The sequence below is a fragment of the Notolabrus celidotus genome, chromosome 11 (genome assembly GCF_009762535.1).
Source record: "Notolabrus celidotus isolate fNotCel1 chromosome 11, fNotCel1.pri, whole genome shotgun sequence".
Lineage (NCBI taxonomy): Eukaryota > Metazoa > Chordata > Actinopteri > Labriformes > Labridae > Notolabrus > Notolabrus celidotus.
Window position 1 is genome coordinate 1372798 of NC_048282.1, and position 25718 is coordinate 1398515.

General features: G+C 39.9%; 2 protein-coding genes across 4 annotated transcripts in view; both read right to left on the reverse strand.

Annotated features, from left to right (window-relative positions):
* The window catches only part of LOC117822079, a 28075-nt gene extending 20679 nt beyond the window's left edge, over window positions 1-7396 (reverse strand). Inside the window, exons 1-3 of the mRNA XM_034696707.1 lie at window positions 7264-7396; window positions 5259-5291; window positions 5107-5169 (exon numbers count right to left, since the gene is read on the reverse strand). Of these exons, the coding sequence (XP_034552598.1) occupies window positions 5107-5169; window positions 5259-5291; window positions 7264-7294 (127 nt within the window). The 5' untranslated portion in view covers window positions 7295-7396. The remainder of the gene's footprint in view (window positions 1-5106; window positions 5170-5258; window positions 5292-7263) is intronic.
* Window positions 7397-11634: 4238 nt separating this feature from the next.
* On the reverse strand, window positions 11635-24818 carry LOC117822108 (L-rhamnose-binding lectin SML-like). 3 transcript variants are annotated; one of them, XM_034696751.1, is made up of 9 exons: window positions 24674-24818; window positions 17693-17725; window positions 17541-17603; window positions 15688-15823; window positions 12883-12992; window positions 12747-12791; window positions 12497-12629; window positions 12289-12392; window positions 11635-11818 (listed from the first exon to the last, which is right to left on the reverse strand). In XM_034696751.1, coding segments are annotated over exons 1-9 (669 nt in total). In that variant the 5' UTR covers window positions 24675-24818; the 3' UTR covers window positions 11635-11774. The 3 variants fall into 3 exon arrangements, with proteins under 3 accessions (XP_034552642.1, XP_034552640.1, XP_034552641.1); XM_034696749.1 differs by lacking the exon at window positions 24674-24818 and adding an exon at window positions 21011-21064; XM_034696750.1 differs by lacking the exon at window positions 24674-24818 and adding an exon at window positions 18674-18780.
* Window positions 24819-25718: the final 900 nt, after the last annotated feature.

The window sequence follows — 25718 nt, forward strand, 5'->3', positions numbered from 1 at the left end:
CTCTCATTGACTGTCTGCAAGGCCTTACATGGTCGTTTCCGGTCAGCACTATTGATAGTCTCCCCGCAATACAAATCCCAATAGCCCCCCCTCTTGGTTAGAGCATGATCCATGCTCCGTGAGTCACCCCTGTGTCATACATCCTATTAAGTCCAATGAAAACCCTGGCCATTCAGCCTTGCAATCTGTGAATGAACCGCTGTCTCAGTTAACCCCATCTGTACTTTCAGTCCCTCAAGTTTCAAGAACGGGAGAGGCCTGGGCTTAATTCACTTAAACATAAGGAGCGTTCTTCAGCCTGAAAAATTTGACCAACTTAAAATCCTTGTAACCCAAACTAATCCAGACATTATTGTTTTGTCTGAAACTTGGTTGAAATCTTCTGTGAATGATTCTGATGTTGCTGTAAGTGATTTTAACCTTTTTAGAATGGATAGACAGTCAAGGGGGGGTGGTGTAGCCATTTAGGTGAGAGCCTCTTTAAATTGTACTGTTCTTAATGCAGTAAAAGTTGAAAAAGGTTTTGAGTTTTGGGCTTTGAAAGTAAATACTGCACATAATAATTATATTACTATGATTGCGGTGTACAGAACTCCTTCTGCTGCCACTTCTGCTTTAAATGCGTTGGATGTTTTTTTTTGCTCCACACATAAACTCAGAGGTCATTGTTTTAGGTGATTTAAACTTGAACTGGTTGAGCTCCCTATTTGATAACTTAAAAGACATCTTTGAAAATTAAAATTTTGCACAGTTGATTACAGACCCCTCCAGGTCAAATCTAAAGGACTCATCAAAATCCACTTTGATTGATTTCATCTTCACAAACAGATTCGACAAAATGACTGATTCTGAAGTGTTTGAACTTGGTTTCAGTGATCAGTGTCTGATAGCTTGTATCAGAAATACAAAGTTAAATACATCAATGTCCTCACATGGTGATAAGTCTGAATTTTAAACACTTTGTTAAGCAAGCCTTTCTCTCAGATCTTTGTAATAGTGACAGTCATGCTACTGCTGAAATATCTGATGTTGACTTAGCTCTTAACCACTTCTGTAAATATTTTAATTATGTGGTTGATAAGCATGGAACCTTCAAAAAGCACAGGGTGCAAAATAGGTCCTCAGCACTGCTGAGAGAGTGAAATAGGGCCTCGGTCATCGCTAGGCGCTCTGGTGAACCCAGTCACTGGGTAACTTTCAGGCCTCTTGAAACAAGTGCACCTCGACTAAAAGGAAGGCTTAAACAAATTTGTATTTGCTTTTAATCCCCAACCCTCACTCAAATACATCAAAATTGTGGAAGGCAATACATTCTATTAATTGAAAATCCTCCCCCTTGTTACCCCCCCCCCCCCCCCACACACTTCTTCTGATGGACCAGAAAAACAAACCAGAAAAATATCTGTACAGCCTTTAATGAACATTTTCATGCTGCTGGTAACCTATTTGAAAACACTTACACAGGTCCCCCCTCTGCCTATTATCAACAATACTTCTCTGTCAATTGAAAGACCAATATTTATACTATGCCTTACCAGCATTAGACTTAAAATTCTCGATTAGGGAGGATAAACTTGAGCCCTACTTCTTAAAGCTTGCAGCCCGTATCAGAAAGAACTACATAACATCCATTTTCAACCTTTCGATTTCATGTGGTACAGTTCCCTTTCTTTGGAAGACTGCCTATATCACTCCATTACATAAAGGTGGTGAGACAGGTAATGGTAAATGGACTTGTACTTATATAGCGCTTTTCTAGTCTGTCTGACCACTCAAAGCACTTTTTACAATACTTGTCACATTCACCCATTCATACTCATTCACTCACTGATGGTAGAGGCTGCTATGTAGTGAGGGACCATCAGTGTTAGCTAATCTCATGCGTTCACATTTAGGGGCTCAGTGTCTTGTTCAAGGACACTTCAGCATGTGACTGCCGGAGCTGGGATCAAACCCCCAACCTTCAGAATGATAAACGACCGACTATACCCACTGAGCCACAGCCGCCCCTTGTGAACAACTACAGGCCGATCTCTAAACTGTCATACATTGCAAAAAATATTAGAATCTCTGGTGAATGAACAACTTAAAGCATATCTTTTAAAATATTCTATTATGAGCTCTCACCAGTCTGGTTTCAGACAAAAGCATAGCACTGTTACTGCTGCCACTCTTGTTTTAAATGACATAATCTCAGCCTTGGACAATAGGAAACACTGTGCAGCTGTCTTCATTAATCTTTCCAAAGCTTTTGACACAGTTAATCATGAAATGCTCTTAAAAAAGCTTGAAAATGCTGTTTTTGATAAAAATGCGTACAACTGGCTCAAGAGCTATCTCATGGGCAGACAGCAGTGTGTCGCAGAGGAACTGTGAAGTCAGGCTTGGTTGGAATTGCAAATGGTGTTCCACAAGGTTCTATCCTAGGTCCTTTTCTTTTTACTGTTTATATAAATGATATTGTGTCTGCTGAGATTGTAAAATTCACCTTTATGCCGATGACACAATTTTGTATTGTACTGCTACTAATGCACAGTCTGCTGTGCGTTCTGTTCAATGCTGCTTCTCTGAATTTCAAGCTGCACTCACCAGACATAGATTAGTCTTAAATCTGTCTGAGAACCATCAGATCAGTGCAAAAGGAGGTACGTGTGTGGCCCGAGGGAGCCTCCTGTGCTCTCAAAGACTGTTTTGATATTACAGACTGGGACATTTTCAAAGAGGCAGTCACTTATAACGACCACGCAGACATTGAGGAGTACACTGAGGCTGTTACACTATACATCGCAAAATGCATAGATGTTGTCTCTCACTCCAAATCCATCATTGTCCGTGCTAACCAGAAGCCATGGCTGACGGCAGAGGTTCACAGACTCCTGTGGGCTCGGGTTGCAGCCTTTAGGGCTGGTGACCCTGAGGAGCTAGCAACAGCCAGAGCTAACCTGTCCCGTGGCATCAGGGAAGCAAAAAGACAGTATAGCAAGAAACTATCTGGCCACTTCAGCGACACCAGGGATACACGGTCTCTCTGGCGCGGCATCCAAACCCTCACAGACTACAAACCAGCACCACAGACCTGTGAAAGTGACACCACACTGTTGAACAGCCTCGACAACTTCTTTGGCCGCTTTGATACACACAACAACACAACGACACAGAAAGACACACCTCCCCCTGGTGAACAGGTTGTGTATCTGGCTCCAGCCAGCATAAGGAAGACCCTCTCCATGATTAACCCACGCAAGGCAGCTGGACCAGACAACATACCTGCCGCGTTCTGAGGGACTGTGCCGAGGAGCTCACGGATGTCCTCACCGACATCTTTAACACCTCCCTGAGCCAAGCTGTTGTCCCCACGTGCTTCAAAGCTCTGGTCCCAAAGAACCTCCACCCATCCACCCAAATTGACTATCGGCCCGTAGCACTAACCTCCATCATCATGAAGTGCTTCGAGTGGCTGGTCATGCACAACATCAAATCCTCCGTCCCATGACCCGTTCAGTTTGCATACAGGTCAACCATCCAGCCCTCACCCACCTGGACTCAAAGAACTTTTAAGTGAGAATGCTGTTCCTAGATTTTAGTTCAGCATTTAACACAATCATCCCCCAACAGCTTATCCAGAAACTCGACCACCTGGGACTCAACACCTCCCTGTGCAACTGGGTGCTGGAATTTCTCACAGGGAGGCCACAAACTGCTCTTTACCATGCTGACCCACGACTATGTGCCCACCTACAGCAGACGACACTACGGTAGTAGGCCTCATCACCAACAACGATGAGGCCATCTGGTCCAGTGGTGCAGCGACAACAACCTCTTCCTCAACCTGCACTGTGTACATAGACTGTTTTTAACTATATTTTATTATAATTTTATTGTATTTCATATTTGAACGTTTTCTATTTAAGAGTTGGAGGAGAGAAACAGCATCTCGATTTCCCTGTATGTCTTCGTTTATAAAGTGAAAATTGACAATAAAAACCTTTGAACCTGAATCTTGAATCTTGAAATGCAGATAAAAACCAAATTCATGATCTTCTCCAGGGCCAAACATAATGACCTCAGAACATTCACCATCACTCCTAATGCAGGCACCAATATAGAAAGGGTGAAGGTTTATAAATATCTGGGTATCTGGATAATGATAATAATAATAATCTTTTAAAAGTCATATTTTAAATGTGTCCAGTAAACTTCAACAACAGATTGTCTTTTTGTACAGGATCAAATCCTGCTTTCCTCTGCACTGTAGGAAAACCCTGGTGGAGGCAACTTTTGGATCAGAGCTAGACTATGGAGATGATTTGTACAGGCATGCTTCAGCCTCCACCTTAAAATCTCTTGATGCAGTTTTTCACTCTGCACTGAGATTTATTACTGGTCATAGTTACAGTACTCATCACTGCATCCTTTACAAACAGGTAGGATGGTCCTCTCTGACTGAAAGGCGGGATTTACACTCATACCTGTTTATTACAAAGCTCTAATTTGGATGCTACCCTCATATTTATCATAAATGCTAGTTTGGTCTCACTCACGCTATAATGGGCTCATGCTCCAGGTTCCCAGAGTTCATTCAGAGCTGGGAAGCTCTGCATTTGGCTTTTTTGCACCATCTGCATGGAACTCACTTCAAAGCTCTTTAAAAATGAATGCACTGTTTTTTTTAGTCATTAAACTTTTTAACCTCTGATCGCAGCTGTTTTAACTGACTTTGTGTTAACATTATTTTTTAATTCTTGTCTGTTTTTAACTGATCATCATTCTTTCAAGGTTATATATTTTATATGCTTGTCATGCATTTTAATGTTTCTTTTATATGCTCAACGTCATTGTAAATAAGGGCTTTGCTCTCAGTGATTTTCGAGTTTTAATAAACATAATTATTATATCATATTAAAACATTTAGAAACTTTCTCAGCAGCTACAATCAGACAGTTCACGTATTGATGTTGAAGTTGCGCTTTACAGGTGATGATATACCATCAGTTTTGTTATGTTGCCTGAGCCTAAACTTTCAACAACGTCTGATACTCACTGATAGTTCCTCATTTAAAAGAGGAAAAACAGCATTGAGTAGGTTAAATAATATAAACCACATACCACATCTGAGGCGCTGGACATCATTGGCATTACCACAGGTGATAACACTCTTTGAGGAATCAACTGGAAGAAAAATGTGAAAGGTATCAGCTGAGGAAGTTCAAAACCCCACACACAAATAAAACTATCATTTTATATTTACTCATATTTACCTGGCGTCATGAGCAGACATGTTGCTGCCAGCACTGGAGAAGAAAAACAGAAACTTTGTTAATTAAAATAAGTCAATGTGTGTGCAAAAGCTTGAATGAATCTAAAAGCTGTTTTCAGTCATACACTCTTGAAAATGTCAGGAGGTCTGCCCCCAAAACTGACCACAGCCTGAAGCCTGAAGTCCTGTCAGACAGGATGTCAAACAGGTGCTGAGGTAGTCTTGATGACATGTTTTACAATCTTATCCCAGCTTAAAATATCTTTAATCTACTTTATGTCTTATTTTGATATATCTATATAAATCATCTTTCAACCTAGCAGCAAAACTAGACAGACCCCCGCTGCATGATTTCAACATCTTCAATCCCCACCAGCTCGTTCACAGCAAGTAATTCTGAAGATTCTCTGCTGCAGTGTCACATGAGCTCAACCTGACTTTACCCCCATATTATACTCTGAGGCTGGAGGGAAATATACTGAAGAGGATTAGGGCCACTGACAAAAGTTGTGGAGGGTGGTAGAACAAAAATATTTTCTTAAGGTGTCATTGTTCATTTAATATTTTACAGTGTATTTTATATTTTCCTATTCTGAGATTTAAGCCTGAATTCTGAAAAAAGTTAAAATTTTGGAGGGCAGGCAAGATATTTTTAAAAGAATTTTGACTTTTTTCACAGAACTCTGACTTTTATCTCAGAATTCGGAGAAAAAAAAGTCAGAATTTTTTAGATCAGTCGAGATTTTTTTTTTTGAATGTCTATTTGTTTTTAATTTATTCTGAAAAATAGTCAGAATTCTATTGTCAGAATAAATTAAAAAAAGAGCTGTTAAAAAATGTTTTTATTCTCGCCTGCCCTGCAAAATTTTGACTTTTTTCTCAGAATTATGAGATAAAAGTCAGAGCTCTTTGAAAAAAGTCAAAATTGTATTGTCAGAATAAAAAAAAAAAGGAAAAGAAACTGTTAACAAATGTTCTCGCCTGCCCTCCAATATTCTACCCCAAAACTATAATCTGTGTCTGGAAGGAAATATACTGAAGAGGATTAGGGCCACTGAAATGACGTTTATGGAGGGTGGACAAGTAAAACATATTTTCCTAAACTGTTTTTTGTTTTATTCAGAGATTAAAGTCAGAATTCTGACTCTACTATCAGAAAAAAAAAAAAAAAAATATATATATATATATATATATATATATATATATATATATATATCTTAATTTCTTTTTTTCTTGCCTGCCCTCCAAAATGCAAGTCTGGCTCAAATCTCAGAATCAGAAAATATAAATTACACCTGAAAATATTATTCCGGGTGAATAATCCAATTTTTAGTGTTCACTCGTGCAGCTCACTGGTTATTTCAGAATATTTTCAGGAACTTTTTACACGTCTGAAAAGGGCATTAGTTACACTACATAAAATGACATGCTGTATAACAGAAACTGTGTTTGCCCTGAGTTAATAAAAAATGTATGTTTTTATAAGAATACAAGAAAACGTGTTCAAACAAAAAGGGGAAGAAGATTTCTATTGCTCTGTATAATTCATGACTTTATCCAAACAAACATGACAGCCTTCTGGGTCTCGTCTAGCAGTTAAAGAGATCTTTGAGGCTGACAGAGAATAGAAAGAGCACAGTCACAAACACTCTTCTCCAGATAATTAAGAAGGAAGTGAAATGTATTCAGCTTTTTCAATGGAAACATTTCCAGGAAAGAGATTGATTTTGAAGATTTGTAGCCTACTTACAAATGATAAGAAACTGATGAATAAAAACATTTCATAAAAAAGAGAATGAGTTAGAAATACATGCATGAAGTTGATTTTAGTAATGAAGCAGATGAGGATGTATTTGCTTCTGCCTCATACGTTTTTAAAACCAGTTCTCTTTCACTCCTATAAGACACGTCTCTAGTGCTTCAGCAAGAAAGAAACAATCTTATTCCTCTGCATTATTTAAAATCTAATACTCAAAGATTTACTCATCTATTGTTTCTGTACTCACATAGTGTGTCCCTGAGTCTGAAGCGGAGCATGGTTTCTGAAGATCCGTTCTGGTCTGGTCTGGTCTGAGCAGAAGGACTGATGGTCTGATTCCAGTACACCTGAATATATGCTGTTGCACCAAGTGTTGCTTCCTTGTTCAACAATAGCAAAAAAGGATACATTACAACCTCACATGAGAGATATGTTACAAGGTGCAGTCCTGGTTTTGCGGTGATGCTGCACTCAATCCTTCAGCTCTCTCTGCAGTTGACACACGTCTTGTTGTTACAGAATCTGGTGATACAGTCTCCTTACTTAACCAGTGGCTCACTATTCAAAGAAGCTTAAGCCCAAGCTTTGGGACTAACAGATTCCCCTGTTGTTTTTATTTGTAATAACACTGTCTGATTATCTATGAGCTGATATACAAATGAAATGTTGCATTTTTAAAAATCTAAAACATCTTTTGTTATTTTTGGTCTCTTCATGTTCTCACAGTTCCAGGAACATCAGACCCTTTTTTTAATCCATCACCTGGTGAGGACATATGGTGGCCCTGAAGGCCAATGGTAATAAATATTTCAAAAGCCCAAAATACATTTTAGAACCACAAAATAAATGTCAGAATCACAAAATAAATTTCAGAATCAGAAAATACATTTCAGAATCAAAAAATATATTTCAGAATCAAAAAATAAATTTCAGAATCACTAAATTTCAGAATCAAAAAATAAATTTCTTAATCACAGAATACATTTCAGAATCAAAAAGGTTGGTAGGCTCTTAAACAAGAATGAGTAAGGTCACATAAAGGGAGGTAAGCTCTTAAACAGGCATGAGTCAGGTCACCTAAAGCAGAGGTTCCCAAACTTTTCCGCCTGCGACCCCCAAAATATAGATGCCAAAGAGTCGCGACCCCCACTGTCCCTCAAAGTGATTTAATGTGGCTTCATTTAGATAGTCTGCAGAAAATCAGCCTACCTACATGAGCATGTGTCTGTGTTTCCTGTGTCGCTATGAATTAACCTACTGCTACTGATGCTTTTGATAATTAACTGTTCACCAACCCCAAACTTAGGAGTCATCTGGCAAAAAGAGAGGCAGAAAACTCATTACATTTTCTATTTTCAAGGTTTTCTTTCAAGCTTAGCTCCTATTTTTGTCAATATTATTTACTGTAATAGGTACAATTTACTTTTTTTGGATAACTTAAAAAAAACAAGCATTCTTGAAGACATGGCACGACCCCCCGTTTGTGTCTCGCCACCCCCCAGGGGGTCCCGACCCAAAAAAAGAGAACCCCTGACCTAAAGGGTGGGAGGCTCTTAAACAGGCATGAGTCAGGTCACCTAAAGGGAGGTAGGCTCTTAAACAGGCATGAGTCAGGTCACCTAAAGGGAGGTAGGCTCTTAAACAGGCATGAGTAAGGTCACCTAAAGGTTGGTATAGGCTCTTAAACAGGCATGAGTAAAGTCACCTAAAGGGAGGTAGGCTCTTAAACAGGCATGAGTAAAGTCACCTAAAGGGAGGTAGGCTCTTAAACAGGCATGAGTAAAGTCACCTAAAGGGAGGTAGGCTCTTAAACAGGCATGAGTCAGGTGGTGCCCCCCGTGGTGAGAGCTTTTTAGACTCTGATCTGGACTACAGTCCTGAGCAAAGCACTTCATCCGGTCAGAGGGGACAGGCCCGAGGTCGAGCGAGAGGGGCAGTCAGTAGAGTCAGGGGAAGCAGAGGCAGGGGACTCGGAGTGCACGCCGAGGAAATGTACACGCAGGAAGCGGGCAGAACAGCAGGGCGGGATTTGATTGGTTTAAAATTTTGGGACCCAAAAACGGTGATTGGTTGATGTTTTCCCAGGTTTACTCCAGCTGTAGATAGCAGCTTTTTTTTAGAAACACATTGATTGCCATCGGGACGTAAAGATCATTTTAACCAGTATAACAAAAAGTGTATCTAAATCTGACTACCAACCCCAGCTTTAAGAAGTGGTTTATATGGAATTTAATAATTTTCACAGCACCTAAAAACTGAGTGCCCCTGTCGAAAAAGGAGAAGAACGTTAGCGCTGTGCATTGTGGGAAACAGTACGTGAGGGAGACTGGTCCAATGCAGACTGAGACATGTTCCTGAATCAGTACGACATCCAGGAAGTTTTGGCATACTGCAGATTTTGCTCTTGTGCACTTACTACATACTGAATTTAGACCAAATCAGTACGTACTGCTGGTATAGTTGGAGGTTTCGAATACAGCCTCAGAGCTGGCTGCAGAGACAGAGCAGCGAGGTTGGAAGGTTAGGGTTTGTCCAATAGAAGTAGGATGTAGAGGGTTTGTAGCATCAACTTTCTCACTACTGGGAGAACTGGGAGTGCGTGGACAGAGTCTGAGAAAGACGGTAAAAGCAGGTAAAACTAGTCAGTGGATCTGGATGAGAAGGGATAATATCAGCTGGGGGCCAAAACAGAATTGGAGAAATATTCATTAGGGGGGAGGTAGAGCACACAGCCTCGACCAGCGGGGATCAGTAATAGCCTAGACCGGCATCTCATCTTGACTCTGCCTCCCCTGGGTTGGGTGGTTCACTCAAATACTCAGGAAAAAAAGGTAAGTTAATGACCAACAATAATTATTGTGTTGCATGTAAAATGAGTCTTCAGTGTCCTTTATGGATAATAAGCACCATAGACAAATGTAACCTCACCTCCACCTGAAGAGAGGAGGAGGATTTTAAGAGGTGCTGATGCTGGAGACACATTAAATACAGGTATGCCTGTGTCTCTCTTGTGAATGCATTATACATGATGTGATCTTACCACACTGCAGATGTGCCATGGAGTGCTCACATGTCACTTGGCGAACTGTGAAAATAGAAAGAAAGAAAGAAAGAAACGTTCTTTATTCATCTTAAATTTCAGTTTTTTTCACTCATGTTGTTTTTCAGTCATGCTACACGCTCAGTTTTTAGTATATATACATACGATCATGCACACACACATGCAGTGGACATGCACTTTGGGAGAGATGTCAGAGTGAGGATACTGCCACCCCAAGCAGTTGGGGGTTTGGTGTCTTGCTCAAGGGCACCTCTGCAGTGCCCAGGCAAGTGAAACAGCAGCTCTCCAGCCATCAGTACACTTGCCATACTTCGTCCATACTGGGACTCGAACCGGCGACCCTTCGGTTCCCAAGCCAAGTCCCTCTGGTCTGTGGTATGCAGTCAATAAACATTTTCTTCCTCTTTAATGACAAGACCGGCATTTAGAATCATTCATGTTGGTCATGAGTTTAACCCCCAGGACTCCAAGATTCTACGTCAGGTCTTTTTCCTACATGTTAATTCCCTGGGGTCTACAACCTGCAAGTTGCACTTTAAATTAAGTTTTACCATTAGACTGAGCTACCGCTGCCCCCGGACTGAGCTACCGCTTCCCCCGGACTGAGCTACTGCCACCCCAGGACTGAGCTACTGCCACCCCAGGACTGAGCTACTGCCGCCCCAGGACTGAGCTACTGCCGCCCCAGGACTGAGCTACTGCCACCCCAGGACTGAGCTACTGCCACCCCAGGACTGAGCTACTGCCGCCCCAGGACTGAGCTACTGCCGCCCCAGGACTAAGCTACTGCCGCCCCCAGACTGAGCTACTGCCGCCCCAGGACTGAGCTACTGCCGCCCCAGGACTGAGCTACTGCCGCCCCAGGACTGAGCTACTGCCGCCCCAGGACTAAGCTACTGCCGCCCCAGGACGGAGCTACTGCCGCCCCAGGACTCAGCTACTGCCGCCCCCATAACAAGATCCACATTAAATGCAAGGTTTTCATAATTTACCAGATAATCTGACCTCCTCACTAACTTTCCTCCAAGTGAGCTCCTGTTTAATCCCTGTTCCCATAGAAATGTAGGAAGTGTCAAAGAGTTCAGGGAGGCTGCACAGAATAGACCTCTCTTGATGTTTCTTTTTTTCACATTGAATTTTGGTGCCAGAGTTCGGGTCTGTTTTGCTGTGAAAAAAGCTGAGTTGGTATTTGGCACACACACGTAGGCTCCAGGCTAAGCAATGAGACTTAGCATAGCCAGTCACCAAGGGGTGCATAAGCTAAAAGTTTTGAAGACTGGTTTTCTGAATTAGCCAGAGGCTTCCTTTCAAGAAAAAAATGGCTATGGTCCTTCATTTTTACTTCCTGGAAGTCTCCTGAGCATCTTTTCTTTATGTGTCTCCAGACTGACAGGGAGAACCAGAACCAGCAAACACCAAGGGTCACTTAGAGGAGACTCATATTCCTGATAGTCCTCATGAAGCTGTCTGTTCCCTTTTATTTAGACTATAGTGCCGTACTCCTATCAACTCAACACCAAACTGTAAAACAAAAACTGACACATGCTGCTGATGAAGTGTAATTTATTTCAGACAGTTTATTGTTATGATTTTGTAATTCACTGTGTTGAAGACTCCTTTAGCAGAGCCTGATGTAGGATACATAGTGCTGAATTTATATCACTCTTTTAATGAATGTGTATAAAGATCTTTTTTCTTTATTCCATCATGTGGTCGGATTCCTCTGGAGCCTTCACAGTATCTGCAACAGAAAAACAAGAGATAAGAGTCAGACTGGTTAAAAGGCAGCAGCACTATCAGAATAACAGCATTCACACAAAGCTATCACAGATTCTTACTAATACTGTTCCACAGTCGGGGGGCTCTAACAGCGAAGGCCCTGTCCCCTTTAGTTTTAAGTCTAGACCATGGAACAGCAAGCAGAGCACTGCCAGAGGATCTCAGACTGCATCCTGGTTTATGGGGGGATAAGAGCTCAGACATGTACTGAGGGGAGAGTCCAGTTGTGCTTTAAACGTGATTAAAAGTGTCTTAAAATGAATCCTAAAAACAACAGGGAGACAATGTAGGGATGCTATAGGGATGCTAAAATTGATGTGGGAAAATGTTTTTGTTCTAGTTACAGTATACATCACCCCATCTCGTCTTTCTTGATCCATCTAAGCACAGACCAGCTTTCAAAGGTAGAAAAGATAGTTTTGAGCCACTTACATTCACATACGTAAGCCAACTCCAGGTACTTGGTAATGCCTGGACAGGGGTCCCCAAAGACTGAGTCGCTGGCTTTGATCATGCAGCTGGACTTCCCATTGCACCTGTTGGTTAATCAGACTTTGCTGTGAGATAAAAAAAAACACAAAATCTAGGTGTTTTTGAATTTAACCTCCCGTACAAGATTGCAAAGAGTTGACAATTGTACCTTTCAGCAACTAATGCGGTGGGGTCTGAGCACTCAACATCTGCGATTTGAGCGGCAGTTCTCATGTGAGAGCATGTGGTCCTGTCCCGACGTCCAAAGTCAGCACCATAGACAAATATAACCCGCCCCTCACCTGAGAAGAAACAGGACACATTTTTGAAGGCACAGAGGAAAGGCTACCAACCAAAGTATTCAAGTATTCAGGTAAGTGTTACTTTATTATAAAGATAGAATTATAAAAGTAACCTACTACAAGACAATGTTGCGTAAGAGTGCTCGCAGGTAGCCATGTGAACTGTTGAAGCAACACATGAGTCACATCAGACATCATAATATAGAGGTAACAGCTTGTCTTATTGTACGTCTAGTGCAAAGATGTGACTCACACGCTGGGACACAGGTGTAGTTGGTTTGTAGATATTTGTCGATGCCAACGCAGGGATCAGAGGTACGGACTATACGTGTGTCAAACTCACACGTCATCTTGCCATCACACCTGTGAGAAGTGAGAAAAGCATGTGTGAAGAGCTTTCAATGATAGGATGACCAGGAATTAACTCCCCATTTCATGGGTCTGTATAGACTAGCATTTCATCACCAAGCATAACTGGGAAAGGCTGCGCACATTTTTAGGGAAGAGTATCACAATTCTACCAGTTGACAGAAAAATAGCACAGTGCTGTATAGCTAGTGTGCAGCAGGTTGACAAACAAACAAACAAACAAACAAACAAACAAACAAACATATAAATGGTTATCTAAGGGTTGGACTCATTTTGATATAAAGTCAAATATGGATTTAGGTATAATAAGCTATAGCTAGGAAAATGTTTACCTGCGGGAGTTAGCTTTGAACATTCCAAAATGTTGCCATTAGTGTGCTGACCTACTAAATATTTACTATATTCAAATTTGATTATGTTGACTTTAATCACATAACCATTCTCAGTTTTGTCAAAATGCATTGATACTATACTACTAACTTGACTTTTGCCTGATTTATCATTTAGCCAGCAGAATTCTGTCACAAGTTAGAACTGTCATGAACCATTAATACTCAGTTAAATGTTAAATTAAAAAAAACGAGCGAGTAAAAAGGCCTGTACCTGAGATCAGCTGTTGATTGGTGCAATAGTTAAGGTGTGTGCTAATCTGCAAAAGGGCTATGTTTGAGACACATGTTTTTTGAAAGCCAAGTGACATTTGACTCCAAAACCTATTAAAAATGAAAAATAGTCTAGATTTTTAAAAGTAACTTTTGTATCACGTTTAGAGCAACATTTTTTTTCACATTTAATCACTATTAAATCCAAATGTTAAATATAAATCTAAAAGTTAAATGTTGAATCCAAATGCTAAATGTAAATGTTAAATCTAAATTTTAAATGGTAAACATGAATGTTAAATAAAAATGTTAAATCCTAATGCTAAATATGAATCTTAAATGTGAAATCCAAATGTTAAATCTAAATCTAAAAGTTAAATGTTGAATCCAAATGCTAAATGTAAATGTTAAATCTAAATTTTAAATGGTAAACATGAATGTTAAATAAAAATGTTAAATCCTAATGCTAAATATGAATCTTAAATGTGAAATCCAAATGTTAAATCTAAATCTAAAAGTTAAATGTTGAATGCAAATGGCAAATGTAAATGTTAAATCTAAATTTTAAATGGTAAACATGAATGTTAAATAAAAATGTTAAATCCTAATGCTAAATATGAATCTTAAATGTGAAATCCAAATGTTAAATCTAAATCTAAAAGTTAAATGTTGAATGCAAATGGCAAATCTTAATCTAAAAGTTAAATGTTGAATCCAAATTCTAAGTGTACATGTTAAACATAAATGTTAAATATAAATCTAAATGATAAATAAAAAAAAATGAGCGAGTAAAAAGGCCTGTACCTGAGATCAGCTGTTGATTGGTGCAATAGTTAAGGTGTGTGCTAATCTGCAAAAGGGCTACGTTTGAGACACATGTTTTTTGAAAGCCAAGTGATATTTGACTCCAAAACCTATTAAAATAAAATAGTCTAGATTTTTAAAAGTAACTTTTGTATCACATTTAGAGCAACATTTGTGATATTTTTTTCACATTTAATCACTATTAAATCCAAATGTTAAATATAAATGTTAAATCGAAATGTGAAATATAAATCTAAAAGTTAAATGTTAAATCCAAATGGTAAATCTAAATCTAAAAGTTAAATGTTGAATCCAAATTCTAAGTGTAAATGTTAAACATAAATGTTAAATATAAATGTTGATTGTTAAATATACATAAATGTTAAATGTTCAATCTTAATATTAAATATTAAATCTTAATGTCAAATGTTGCTCTGCGATGCTAAATATTTAGCTATTATGCAAACTCACACTGCGCACAGTGTGCACAACTTGACAAACGGCGCCCCCTTCCTTTCTTCTTTCTTTTTGACGTGTTGTGTGAGCCTCATTAGTTTAAGTTTTGTTTTTATCATTTCTAGTTTAAGTTCTGCTTTTTGATTTAAGTTAAAATTATGTTTTCTGTCACCTTTACTTACAGTTAACTTTTTGTTTTGTGAGTTAAGGTTTTGTTTTCTTTGGTTAAAGTCAGTTTATCTGTTGCTTTAAGTTAAAGTCATGATATAAGTCGGGTTATGTCACGTAATGGTTTATTAAGAGAGACCAATGTCTGGAAATCTCTGCGTTTTCCAATGCCTCTGTATCAAGCAATGTTATTATTCCCCTCATTCCCGTTATGACGGACGAATCATAGCTAATCTTCAATCCTTCATTCTGGTTGGTTAAGGGGCAGCCCCTACTAAGTCCTCTGATTGGTTATGAGTCCGGCACTATCATGATTGCGCATGCCGATTTGTGTGGGGGGGCCAGGAGGAAATCTGGTTGGGAGGGGTAGTGTTGACATTCAAAGTCCTTCTCTGAAAAGATGTTTACTCCATGACTACCAACAGCAGCTTTAAGCGTTATAATAAAGTCTAGAAAAAAAAAAAAAAAAAAAATTAAGAGAGACCAATGTGTGGTGTCCCTTTTTCCAAACCTTCAGTCCGGAGCAATGCGTATCTGATCTGACTGCCAGGTTTGGTTAGTTAAGGCAGTTGCTCCAAAACAGTGCTGCTCAATAATGGTGCTGCTCATTCACAGCGTATTCAGTAGTGTCATGAACCATTACTACTCAGGATATGTACCGTTTCTTGATGATGTCCATTGTGCCGTCCTGAGCACATTCGGTATCGGCAAGCTGATCCGGATCCCTGCCTGCACTGCAGAACATCGTGTTTTGACGTCCATACAGTGCTGCCTCAACCATGATCACTCCAGAATCTGAAATACAAAAATAGAGAATTTAAGAAGGAAGGGCCCAAGGTTTAATTTAAAGTGTAACTTGCAGGTTGTAGACCCCAGGGTATTAATATGTAGGAAAAAGACCTGATGTAGAATCTTAGAGTCCTGGGGGTTAAGCTCATGACCAACATGAATGGTTCTAAATGCTGGTCTTGTCATTAAAGAGGAAGAAAATGTTTATTGACTGCATACCACAGACCACAAGCTTATCTGAGATAAACACAAGGTTCTTGTGCTGGAAGAAAGGATGAGCGCTCAGGGAAGAAACCCACCCCACTATGCTTTTTACTGAGAAATGTAGTACTCTACCACATGGCTCCTGATGTCCCCTAAAGCCTGAGATAGAAAGGACAGATAGGGAGCAAGAGCCAGCACATCACTGGGGTTATCAAGTGGGCTCCTCCCTTCACTGATGTTTCCTTTAGTTAGGCCACGACACATCAGAGAGGCTGAACAGGTTACTCTGGAGTCCCAGAGCACCCCCCCTCCATGCCAGCTCCAACTATCCATCAAATCCACCAGCAGATCATGCTGGTTCAAAAGAAGAAGCTGTGATTCTCTTGATTTAGCAGCTTGTAACAGTAGTCTTCTCTCCCACCGTGAATGTGTCTCTCCTCCCGGTGTTCCAGTTTTAAAAGTGACCCTGTAAACTGGAGACCTTCAGCTGAACGTGTCAGTGTTTGTGGAGTTTACACAGCTGTTGAAACACAGAGGGAGTTCCTGGGAATGCAAACTAGTTTAGTTTTTATTAAGATTTCAAAATATCCTCATCAGATATTTAATGATCGTCTAAAGACATTTATGAGGGATGCATCCGGCTGAAAGTCTCCAGTTAACAGGGTCGCTGTTTAAATCAAAACACCGGTCGATCTCTGCCACGGCTTTTTGAGTTCAAAAGGATTTTAAAGCCGTGTTGAAACGTCTTTGCTACTCGCGCTTATCTCCTCTCACGTGTTGATTCAGTGAATCCATCTGTGATGAAATATAGCACCATCTAAAACAGTGCCAGCTGAGTCTCTTCATGCTAACAGGCTAACTGTTGTGTTGCTCATAATGATACCTGCCTGTCCGTCTGCTTCTATGGTGTCATCTGTGATGAATGGCGTTCCTCTTTGTTTAACTGCCCTCTACTGGTCTGGTGGTGTAGTGCATTTACTTTTGTTTTCTCCATACGTCACTGGCCTGATTTGCACAATCTACCCGGGACTTCAGCCCGCGGTCGAAACGCAAACCATCATTTAACCTCTCTAACAGCCTTTTGGCACATGGCACTGTTGTGGTTACCAGTGTCATGTCGTCCACGTATGTCCTAATTGGTGGGAGATGCTGCCCATCCTGCTGTCCCCCCCACCCACTAACCCATTCTGATGCTCTGATGATTACCTCCATTGGTAAATAAATGCTAATGGAGAAATAGTGCACCCTGCCATAATGCCTATCTCTAGCCTCTGCCAGTCTGTTGTAACATCTGCTGTACGAACACACATCCTAACATCTTGGAAATATGCCTTAACCGGGTTAACAACCAGCCCTGGACTTTAAAAAGGTCAGAAGCACTCCAAATGAGGCTGTTATAATTACTAGCCTGTTAAAAGTCAAAAAAGAGAGGAACAGGACTAGATTAGAATAAAGAACGGTCTCAGGAGAGACATCAAAAACAGCATTGAGTGAGTTTAATCAAATAAATAGCACATACCACATCTGAGGCGCTGAACATCACGGGCATTATCACAGGTGATAACACTCTTTGAGGAATCAACTAGAAGAAAAAATGTAAAAGGTATCAGCTGAGGAAGTTCAAAACCCCACACACAATAAAACTATCATTATATATTTACTCATATTTACCTGGCGTCATGAGCAGACATGTTGCTGCCAGCACTGGAGAAGGAAAACATAAACTTTGTTAATTAAAATAAGTCAATGTGTGTGCAAAAGCTTGAATGAATCTAAAAGCTGTTTTGATTCATACACTCTGGAAAATGTCAGGAGGTCTGCCCCCAAAACTGACCACAGCCTGAAGCCTGAAGTCCTGTCAGACAGGACGTCAAACAGGTGCTGAGGTAGTCCTGATGACATGTTTTACAATCTTATCCCAGCTTAAAATATCTTTAATCTACTTTAGGGCAAAGGCCCTATTGGAGCCCTGTTAGGTATCCTCTTTCTTTCTTTCTTTCTTTCTTTCTCTCTTTCTTTCTTTCTTTCTTTCTTTCTTTCTTTCTTTCTTTCTTTCTTTGTTTCTTTCTTTCTTTCTTTCATTCTTTCTTTTTTCAAAGTAAATTGCCTGTTTGAAGCCTTCAACATGCCAAAGTTGCCTGCATCCGGCCTGGTGAAAATTTCAACATTTTTTGGTCCCATGAAAAAAATCTGCAAAATGGCTGAAGAGCGCCCCCTTCAATTTTCAAATTTCAAAGGGCCAGCCCCTCAAGACAGTTCAACATACATGCATGAAAGTTTTTCACATATCAGTCAGGCCAAGACCTACAAAAAAGCCGTGTAACATCATGGTGAAATCCCAACAGGAAGTCGGACATCTTTTTTTTTCTTCAGTTTTTCACCCAAATTCGCAAGGGTAAGAAAAAAAGATCTTGCCCTAGGCCTTTTCTCCGATCAAGTCCCAACCATGCACATTCTGTAGGAAACACATTGATGATTAAAAGTTATCAGAAAAATGTCACCAAATCTGAAAAAAGGGGGCGTGGCTGACTGTCAGAGTTGGAGGTTTTCTTGGCAATCTCCCCAAAACTTTCAATCTTAATAACTCTTACATCTAATGTTGGATCAGGATCAGGGCGCTCATGCATGATAAGTGCCCCAGGCTGAACTTACCCATATACTAATATTCACCAATATCGTTTAGCACCCCCTACTGGCAGCAGAAAATTATATGTTGTACAGTTTTTATCCAATTAACTCCTGCTTCGCTCAGAATGTTGCTGTCACATTGGAAATGAACATTTGTCAAAGGAATCTTCCTAAGTCAATGGATGTGGGCGTGGGAGAGGGAGATTTTCTGGGCAACCTGCCAAAAACTTTCAATCTAATATCTCTCACATACAGTGTTGGATCATCATACAATCTCCGATCTCTTCAAAATTTTGCACACGTCATCATGGTCCCAGCCTGAACTCATCTACATAAACATTTTGCTCATATGAATAGTGCCACATATTACAAACAAACAGTACCTACTCTTAGATTCTGTTTTTAACATGCTTGTGAACACAACTCTTTCTAGAATGATCTGTGATGAACAATCCTTTAGAACATGACTTCATTAAAGTCACAGCACCACCTTCTAGTGACAGGCAGAAATGCAATGTACACTATGCTGAGACTGCACGAGTACGCTCACAGTTTCAGGCTAGGCCTCATAAAGTGCAGCACAGCAACACCTGCTGCACGTTAGGTAGTGGCGTACACATAGACTGTAAAAAATATGGACGTAGTATCCGTGACGTCACCCATCTGTTTCTGAAGAGCTGCTTTGAGACCAATCGGCTGCGGCAGCCATATTGCTTCTGTCGAGCCAGTGTGACGTAAAGAGGCGGGCTTTGAGCCTCCTAGCCAACAGCTGCAGTGTTCCCACAGGCAGCTGTGCCTCTCATTGGAAGACTAGTAATCTCAATATCTTCTAAATTACAGAATTAGAAAAAAAATTCACCCCCCTCACAGTGAGAGCACATCGAGAAATTAGCTATTCAGACTACACTCATCTTTTGTACCAGGCTGTAAACATGTTTATTAATGCTGCAAAGATCGTCTTTTCCCCATTCATGTGTATGTGACTTCTGGTACTTCCGGAGCCAGCCTCAAGTGGATCCTCGATGAACTGCAGCTTTTAACACTTCCACATTGGACTCATATTTTTAGACCGGAGGTTGCCGCTTGGTCTTAACCCCCCCCTCCCCTCGGAGCTCCTCCAAAACGACGCCCCCGCTCACATGTACGAGTGCCGCTGATTCATGACCATTTAAACGTGACTGATTCAAAACCGGTCCTCAACACATGGTTTGTGTTTTGCACTACGTCAACTCATGTCTCACTCAGCTGTAAGAAAACACCAAAACATTCTCATAGTGAAAGTTAAAAACACAAACAAACATGAAATGTACGCTCTGCAGGAGGCGGGCAGAACAGCAGAACAACACTTTGACATTTGACACATGGCATTGACTCATATTTTTAGACCGGAGGTTGCCGCTTGGGCGTACATCAGGCGATGGTTGCAGGTGTGCGAGGGCCCGTTCATCGCTGCATGCGGCTTTAATTTTTTTTGTTTTATTCAGAGATTAAAGTCAGAATACTGACTCTATTGTCAGAACAATAATAATAAAAAAACATCTTTAAAACGTTTTTTTTCCCTGCCTGCCCTGCAAAATTCAGACCTTTTTTCTGAATTCTGGCTTAAATCTCAGAATAAGAAAATATAAATGACACTCTTAGATATAATTCCAGGTGAAGTGGAGGTGAATAATCCGACTATGGTGTTCACTCGTGCAGCTCACTCTGGTATTTTCTGAATATTTTCAGAAACTTTTTACACGTCTGAAAAGGGCATTGGTTACATCAAACCTGTGTAACTAATGCCCTTTTTTTCCTTTTTGCTTCTTAACCCAGTAATTGCAAAATATAAAGGTATAAATGTTTTTATAAGAATACAGGAAAACTTGTTCAAACAAAAAGGGGAAGAATATTTCCATTACTCTGTATAATTCATGACTTTATCCAAACAAACATGACAGCCTTCTGGGTCTCGTCTAGCAGTTAAAGAGATCTTTGAGGCTGACAGAGAATAGAAAGAGCACAGTCACAAACACTCTTCTCCAGATAATTAAGAAGGAAGTGAAATGTATTCAGCTTTTTCAATGGAAACATTTCCAAGAAAGAGATTGATTTTGAAGAATTGTAGCCTACTTACAAATGATAAGAAACTGATGAATAAAAACATTTCATAAAAAAGAGAATGAGTTAGAAATACATGCATGAAGTTGATTTTAGTAATGAAGCAGATGAGGATGTATTTGCTCCTGCTTCTGCCTCATATGTTTTTACAACCAGTTCTCTTTCACTCCTTTAAGAAAAGTCTTTAGTGCTTCAGCAAGAAAGAAAGAAAGAAACAATCTTATTCCTCTGCATTATTGAAAATATTATTTCTGTACTCACACAGTGTGCTGCTGAGTTTGAAGCCGAGCATGGTTTTTAGAAGTTCTGGTCTGGTCTGAGCAGAAGGACTGATGGTCTGATTCCAGCGCACCTGAATATATGCTCTTGCACCAAGTGTTGCATCCTTGTTCAACAATAGCTTGACCTTGCAAAACTTGCCCCCTCTCTATCTGAGTGTAACGTAAACATGGTTCAAACCAGGATGTTTTCCTTAATGGGTTCCTCTCTCTAACCCTTCTTTTTCCTTGTTCGGTCTGCAAATTTTCATCCTCCCAGGTCAATTTTGACCTGACGTGGTTATGTCTGTTTATAAACCACATAGTATAAAGTTTCACCAGATTCAGTATTTATTTTAAGCCAACTTCCTTTGAATTAATTCATACAAGTTTTAAACCTTGTGTGCATTAGTTATGATCAACATGCCGTATTTACATGATTTTGGCATATTTGCATCATTTTGACAACAGTTATGGTCAGAAAAACATTGGTTCATGGATTTCCACAGGCTCATTCTAGTGAACGTCCAGTCAGGATACTGTTATTTTCTTTTTAATTGCAGAAATAGTTACACTTGTTGTCCTCCCGGGTCAAAATTGACCCTGCCAATTTAATTATTGTACAATTTATCATTAAATTTAGTTTTACACCTCTTTAGTCATCTTCATTCCAAGTCTTTGCCTGAGGTTTAACAATTATATGTCAAATATATAGTCCATATGCCCATTTACAGGAGCATTAGCTGACATTTTGAATTATTGTTACTATAATTATGATCAGAGGAATATTTGTTGATGAATAATCACAAACAGGTGTCTATAAAAATTTGGTCTAGATAATATATTTTTGTATTTTTGTTGTTGTTAAATGTCTAAATGACATCACAAAATAACACTTGTTATCATACTGGGTCAAAATTGATCCAAGCTGGTTTGATTCTTTATAATACATAAGATATATCTCATTAATCATTGTTACATTGTTAGCCGGTGTTACCAAATCTTTATCTTTCAACTTCTTTTTGGAGTGTATGTTCAGTGAATCTCATTTACATTCACTTCTATTTTTCACATTTGTGTAAAATAAGCAGTTATAAGGGAATACTTTGGGTTATATATATACACATACAGTGTAGGTATACAAGGGTTAAAGAGCATAATGACTTCCTGAATGTGGACCATGGTAATGAGCAGCAGGACAAACAAAAGATTGCTCAATTACATGGGTCACATCGCAAAACAAAAAAAACAGTTGCACAATAGGAGATATTCAAAAACTGCAGACAACATAGAAAAGCTGAAGAATTGCAAAACTCACGTGAGGGGTCATGGGTGTAAGGTGGAGTCCTGGTTGTGTGGTGATGCTATTCTCTCTCTGAGCAATACAGAGAGACCATTGCAAGCTTTTATAACTAGACTGGACTACTGTAATGCTCTCCTTTCTAGAACACAATAAACAAAGACCAGATGGAGAGCACACATTACACCTGTTTTAAAATCTTGACACTGGCTGTCTGTTTCTTCTTGTGTTGATTTTAAATTATTTTACCTGTTTCAAAGGCGCTGCACGGCCTCGAACCAGAGTACAGAGATGTTTTTAGTGTCTGACCCAGGAAGGCTCTCTTTTAGCTGTTCCTCAGAGCAGAACAGAAACGACGCTCTGAGATGATTGAACAGCCTGCCGGAGGATCTGATAAAGATATTCAGACTTTTAAACATGAACTAAAAACTCCTCTATTTAGTGTGGCTTTAATGTGTTTTTTTTTTTTTACAACTCTGATAATTTATCATTTTAAAGTAATTTTATATTTACTTTAATATTAAATTGTTCAATTTATTTGTAACTCTTCAATTTTTATTATCTATCTATTTTAGTGCTTTTATTAATCTTAGACTTTTATATTGACCTTTTTATGGCCTTAACTAGTCATGTTTAATTTTTTATTTACATATGTCTTAACTATTTCCCTTAGTTGTTTATTTATAAACATTTTATTGCAATTGGTGTGCATTAGTCTCTACTTAGTCTCTACTTCTATATACATTTCTGATTTATGTTTAGTCCTGACATATTGCAGCTTGCCCAAGAAAAAAAGGAGGTGAGGCAGTTCTTGGGGTTGGAAGGCTACTACCAGTGTTTCATTCTGAACTTTGCAGACCTGGACAGCCCCTTGACTGACCTGACCTGAAAGTGTGCCCCAGATCCGGTCCAGTGGACAGAGAAGTGCCAGCTGGCGTTTGAGAGGATAAAACAGGCCATCTGTGGGGAGCCACTCCTGTACACACCTAACTTTTCTCTCCCTTTTACTTTGCAGACTGATGCTTCCAACAGATGGCACTGGGCCATTTTGTACCAGAAGGTTTAAAACCTAATTTGACTTGATAATTCTGCATCATTGGACATATATTGTTCCATTGCTCCTCCACTCGCTGCCGCTGCCACAGTTAGTAACTTTAATGGGATGGGAAATGTTAAATAAGTGAGGGGAGAGGAGATAGGATCCCAGTGAGTCAGTGTTCCAGTTCCCACTGCAGTCTAAGCCTAAATCTTGTGTGTGACCATTTTAGACCTAATATTTCAGCTGCAGCCATGACGGTATCAAACTGAGCGCCAATAAAAGTTAGAACATGATTCAGACCTCGGGCCTGTCCCCTCTGACCCGATGAGGTGCTTTGCTCAGGACTGTAGTCCGGATCAGAGTCTAAAAGGCTCTCACCACGGGGGCTCTGACAAGCAGAAGAATTAATGTCATTCAGTAAGTCCTACAGAAATGTAGATGTACTGTAGCGTCTGTCCGGACGCTGAAGGGATGATGAGCCGATTCGTGAACATGTTGATCTTTAATAACCGGTCACTGTCGGCCGTGATTACATCAACCAACAAAACAACAATCAATGTTTGAATGAATGAAGAACTTCTCCTCTTGTCTCTCCTCTCTCCAGCTCACACACTCTACACCTCTCCTGATGCCTTCACTGACTGTCAACACTGTAGGAATTAAGAACATCTACACTGAACATGTTTAACAAACAGTAGAGTTGTTACAGTATTATATATGTGTTCTAACTTTTCTCCTGATATCGTGTCACCATGACAACTGGATAATACTAGCATGATAGTTGTGAGTACTAACAGCAGCCATGTTTGTTTGTGTTTTTAACTTTCACTATGAGAATGTTTTGCTGAGGACCGGTTTTGAATCAGTCACGATCATATGGTCGAGAATCAGTGGCGCTCGTGCATGTGAGCGGGGGTGTTGTTTTGGAGGAGCTCTGAGGGAGGGGGGGAGGGGTTAGACGGAGTCCTAGGAAATGCTACATTCAAATTCATGCTAGTTTTCCGAGACTACAAACCTTTCCTTTAATAAAAACAGTGTAGTTAAAACAGATAAAAGCAGCAGGGGAGGGCAGATAAAAACTAGGGGAATGCCCTAAGTATGTCTGTATGACATTCACTTCAACACAGTGTTAATTTAATTGACTGCTGAAGTCTCATGTACATAAAAACGGCCCCAGCACAGCTGGAGTAACGTCCCGTCACACTCAGGCACAACACACAGCTGAGCTCACGTTCACATTCATATAGAGCTAAACAAAGTCTACAAATATTCACAGAGCTCCCCTCCACCCAGGTTCTATGAGGGGTCCTCGTCGTGCATGAACTCACTTTAGAGATGAAGGGCGAGATGAATGAGGAGAGAGAGGAGGAAAGTCTGTGCAGTGGAAGAGTGGTGTTGGGATTACACCTCTTAGCAACCGTTTAGTCTCCAGTGTTAAGGAATGCAAAATGCATTATGTATGATGATATAAGTTCATATTCTAATGTGTTTGGAGGTTAGGGGTTTTTCTTTTATTTATTTAAATATTTAAGGTTTGTTAATTTCCTTTATCGATCCTGATAAGAACTTTTACTCTCAAAAAATAATGGAATTGGAATCAGGAAATGATAAGAACCGGAAACGATAAAATTGAAACAGCACCTGCGTATGTCCATGTCTCAGTGTGATCTGAAAGCTCTGCAAACCATTCAAAGAGAAGCTATACAATGATACATAACTTCAGGTGGAAAGTTGTGTGTGTGTGTGTGTGTGTGTGTGTGTGTGTGTGTGTGTGTGTGTGTGTGTGTGTGTGTGTGTGTGTGTGTGTGTGTGTGCGTGTGATTGTGTGTGTGTGCACTCATCTTCTGAAAAAAAAGGGAAGCTGTCACATTACAAACTCACAACAGAGGTATGTTACAAGGTGCAGTCCTAGGTGTGTGGTGACGCTGCACTCAATCCTTCAGCTCTCTCTGCATTTGACACACGTCTTCATTTTTTTGTTACAGAATCTGGTGATACAGTCTCCTTACTTAACCAGTGGCTCACTATTCAAAGAAGCTTAAGGCCAATCTTTAGGACTAACAGATTCCCCTGTTGTTTTTATTTGTAATAACACAGTCTGATTATCTATGAGCTGATATACAAATGAAATGTTGCATTTTTAAAAATCTAACACAACTTTTGTTATATTTGGTCTCTTCATGTTCTCAAAGTTCAAGGAACATCAGACCCTTTTTTGTAATCCGTCACCTGGTGAAGACACCCGGAAATAACAAACAAATGCTTTGTTGATTTTTTTTTTTCCTTACTTCCTGGAATGATGCTATCGTCATCACCATGAAGCTCAACCTGAACTTCCTGTTCTCATAGTCACCATGGAGTGTCACTTGTGCA

Excerpts from the sequence above, each read along its gene's own strand:
- LOC117822108 (XM_034696749.1), bottom strand. The coding sequence starts at position 21,041 with ATGCTCGGCTTCAAACTCAGCAGCACACTGT. Across the intron at positions 17,726-21,010 it reads CAAACTCAGCAGCACACTGT|TGCTGGCAGCAACATGTCTG; the intron begins GTGAGTACAGAA and ends TTCCTTCTCCAG. Across the intron at positions 15,824-17,540 it reads TGTTCAGCGCCTCAGATGTG|ATTCTGGAGTGATCATGGTT; the intron begins GTATGTGCTATT and ends TTTGTATTTCAG.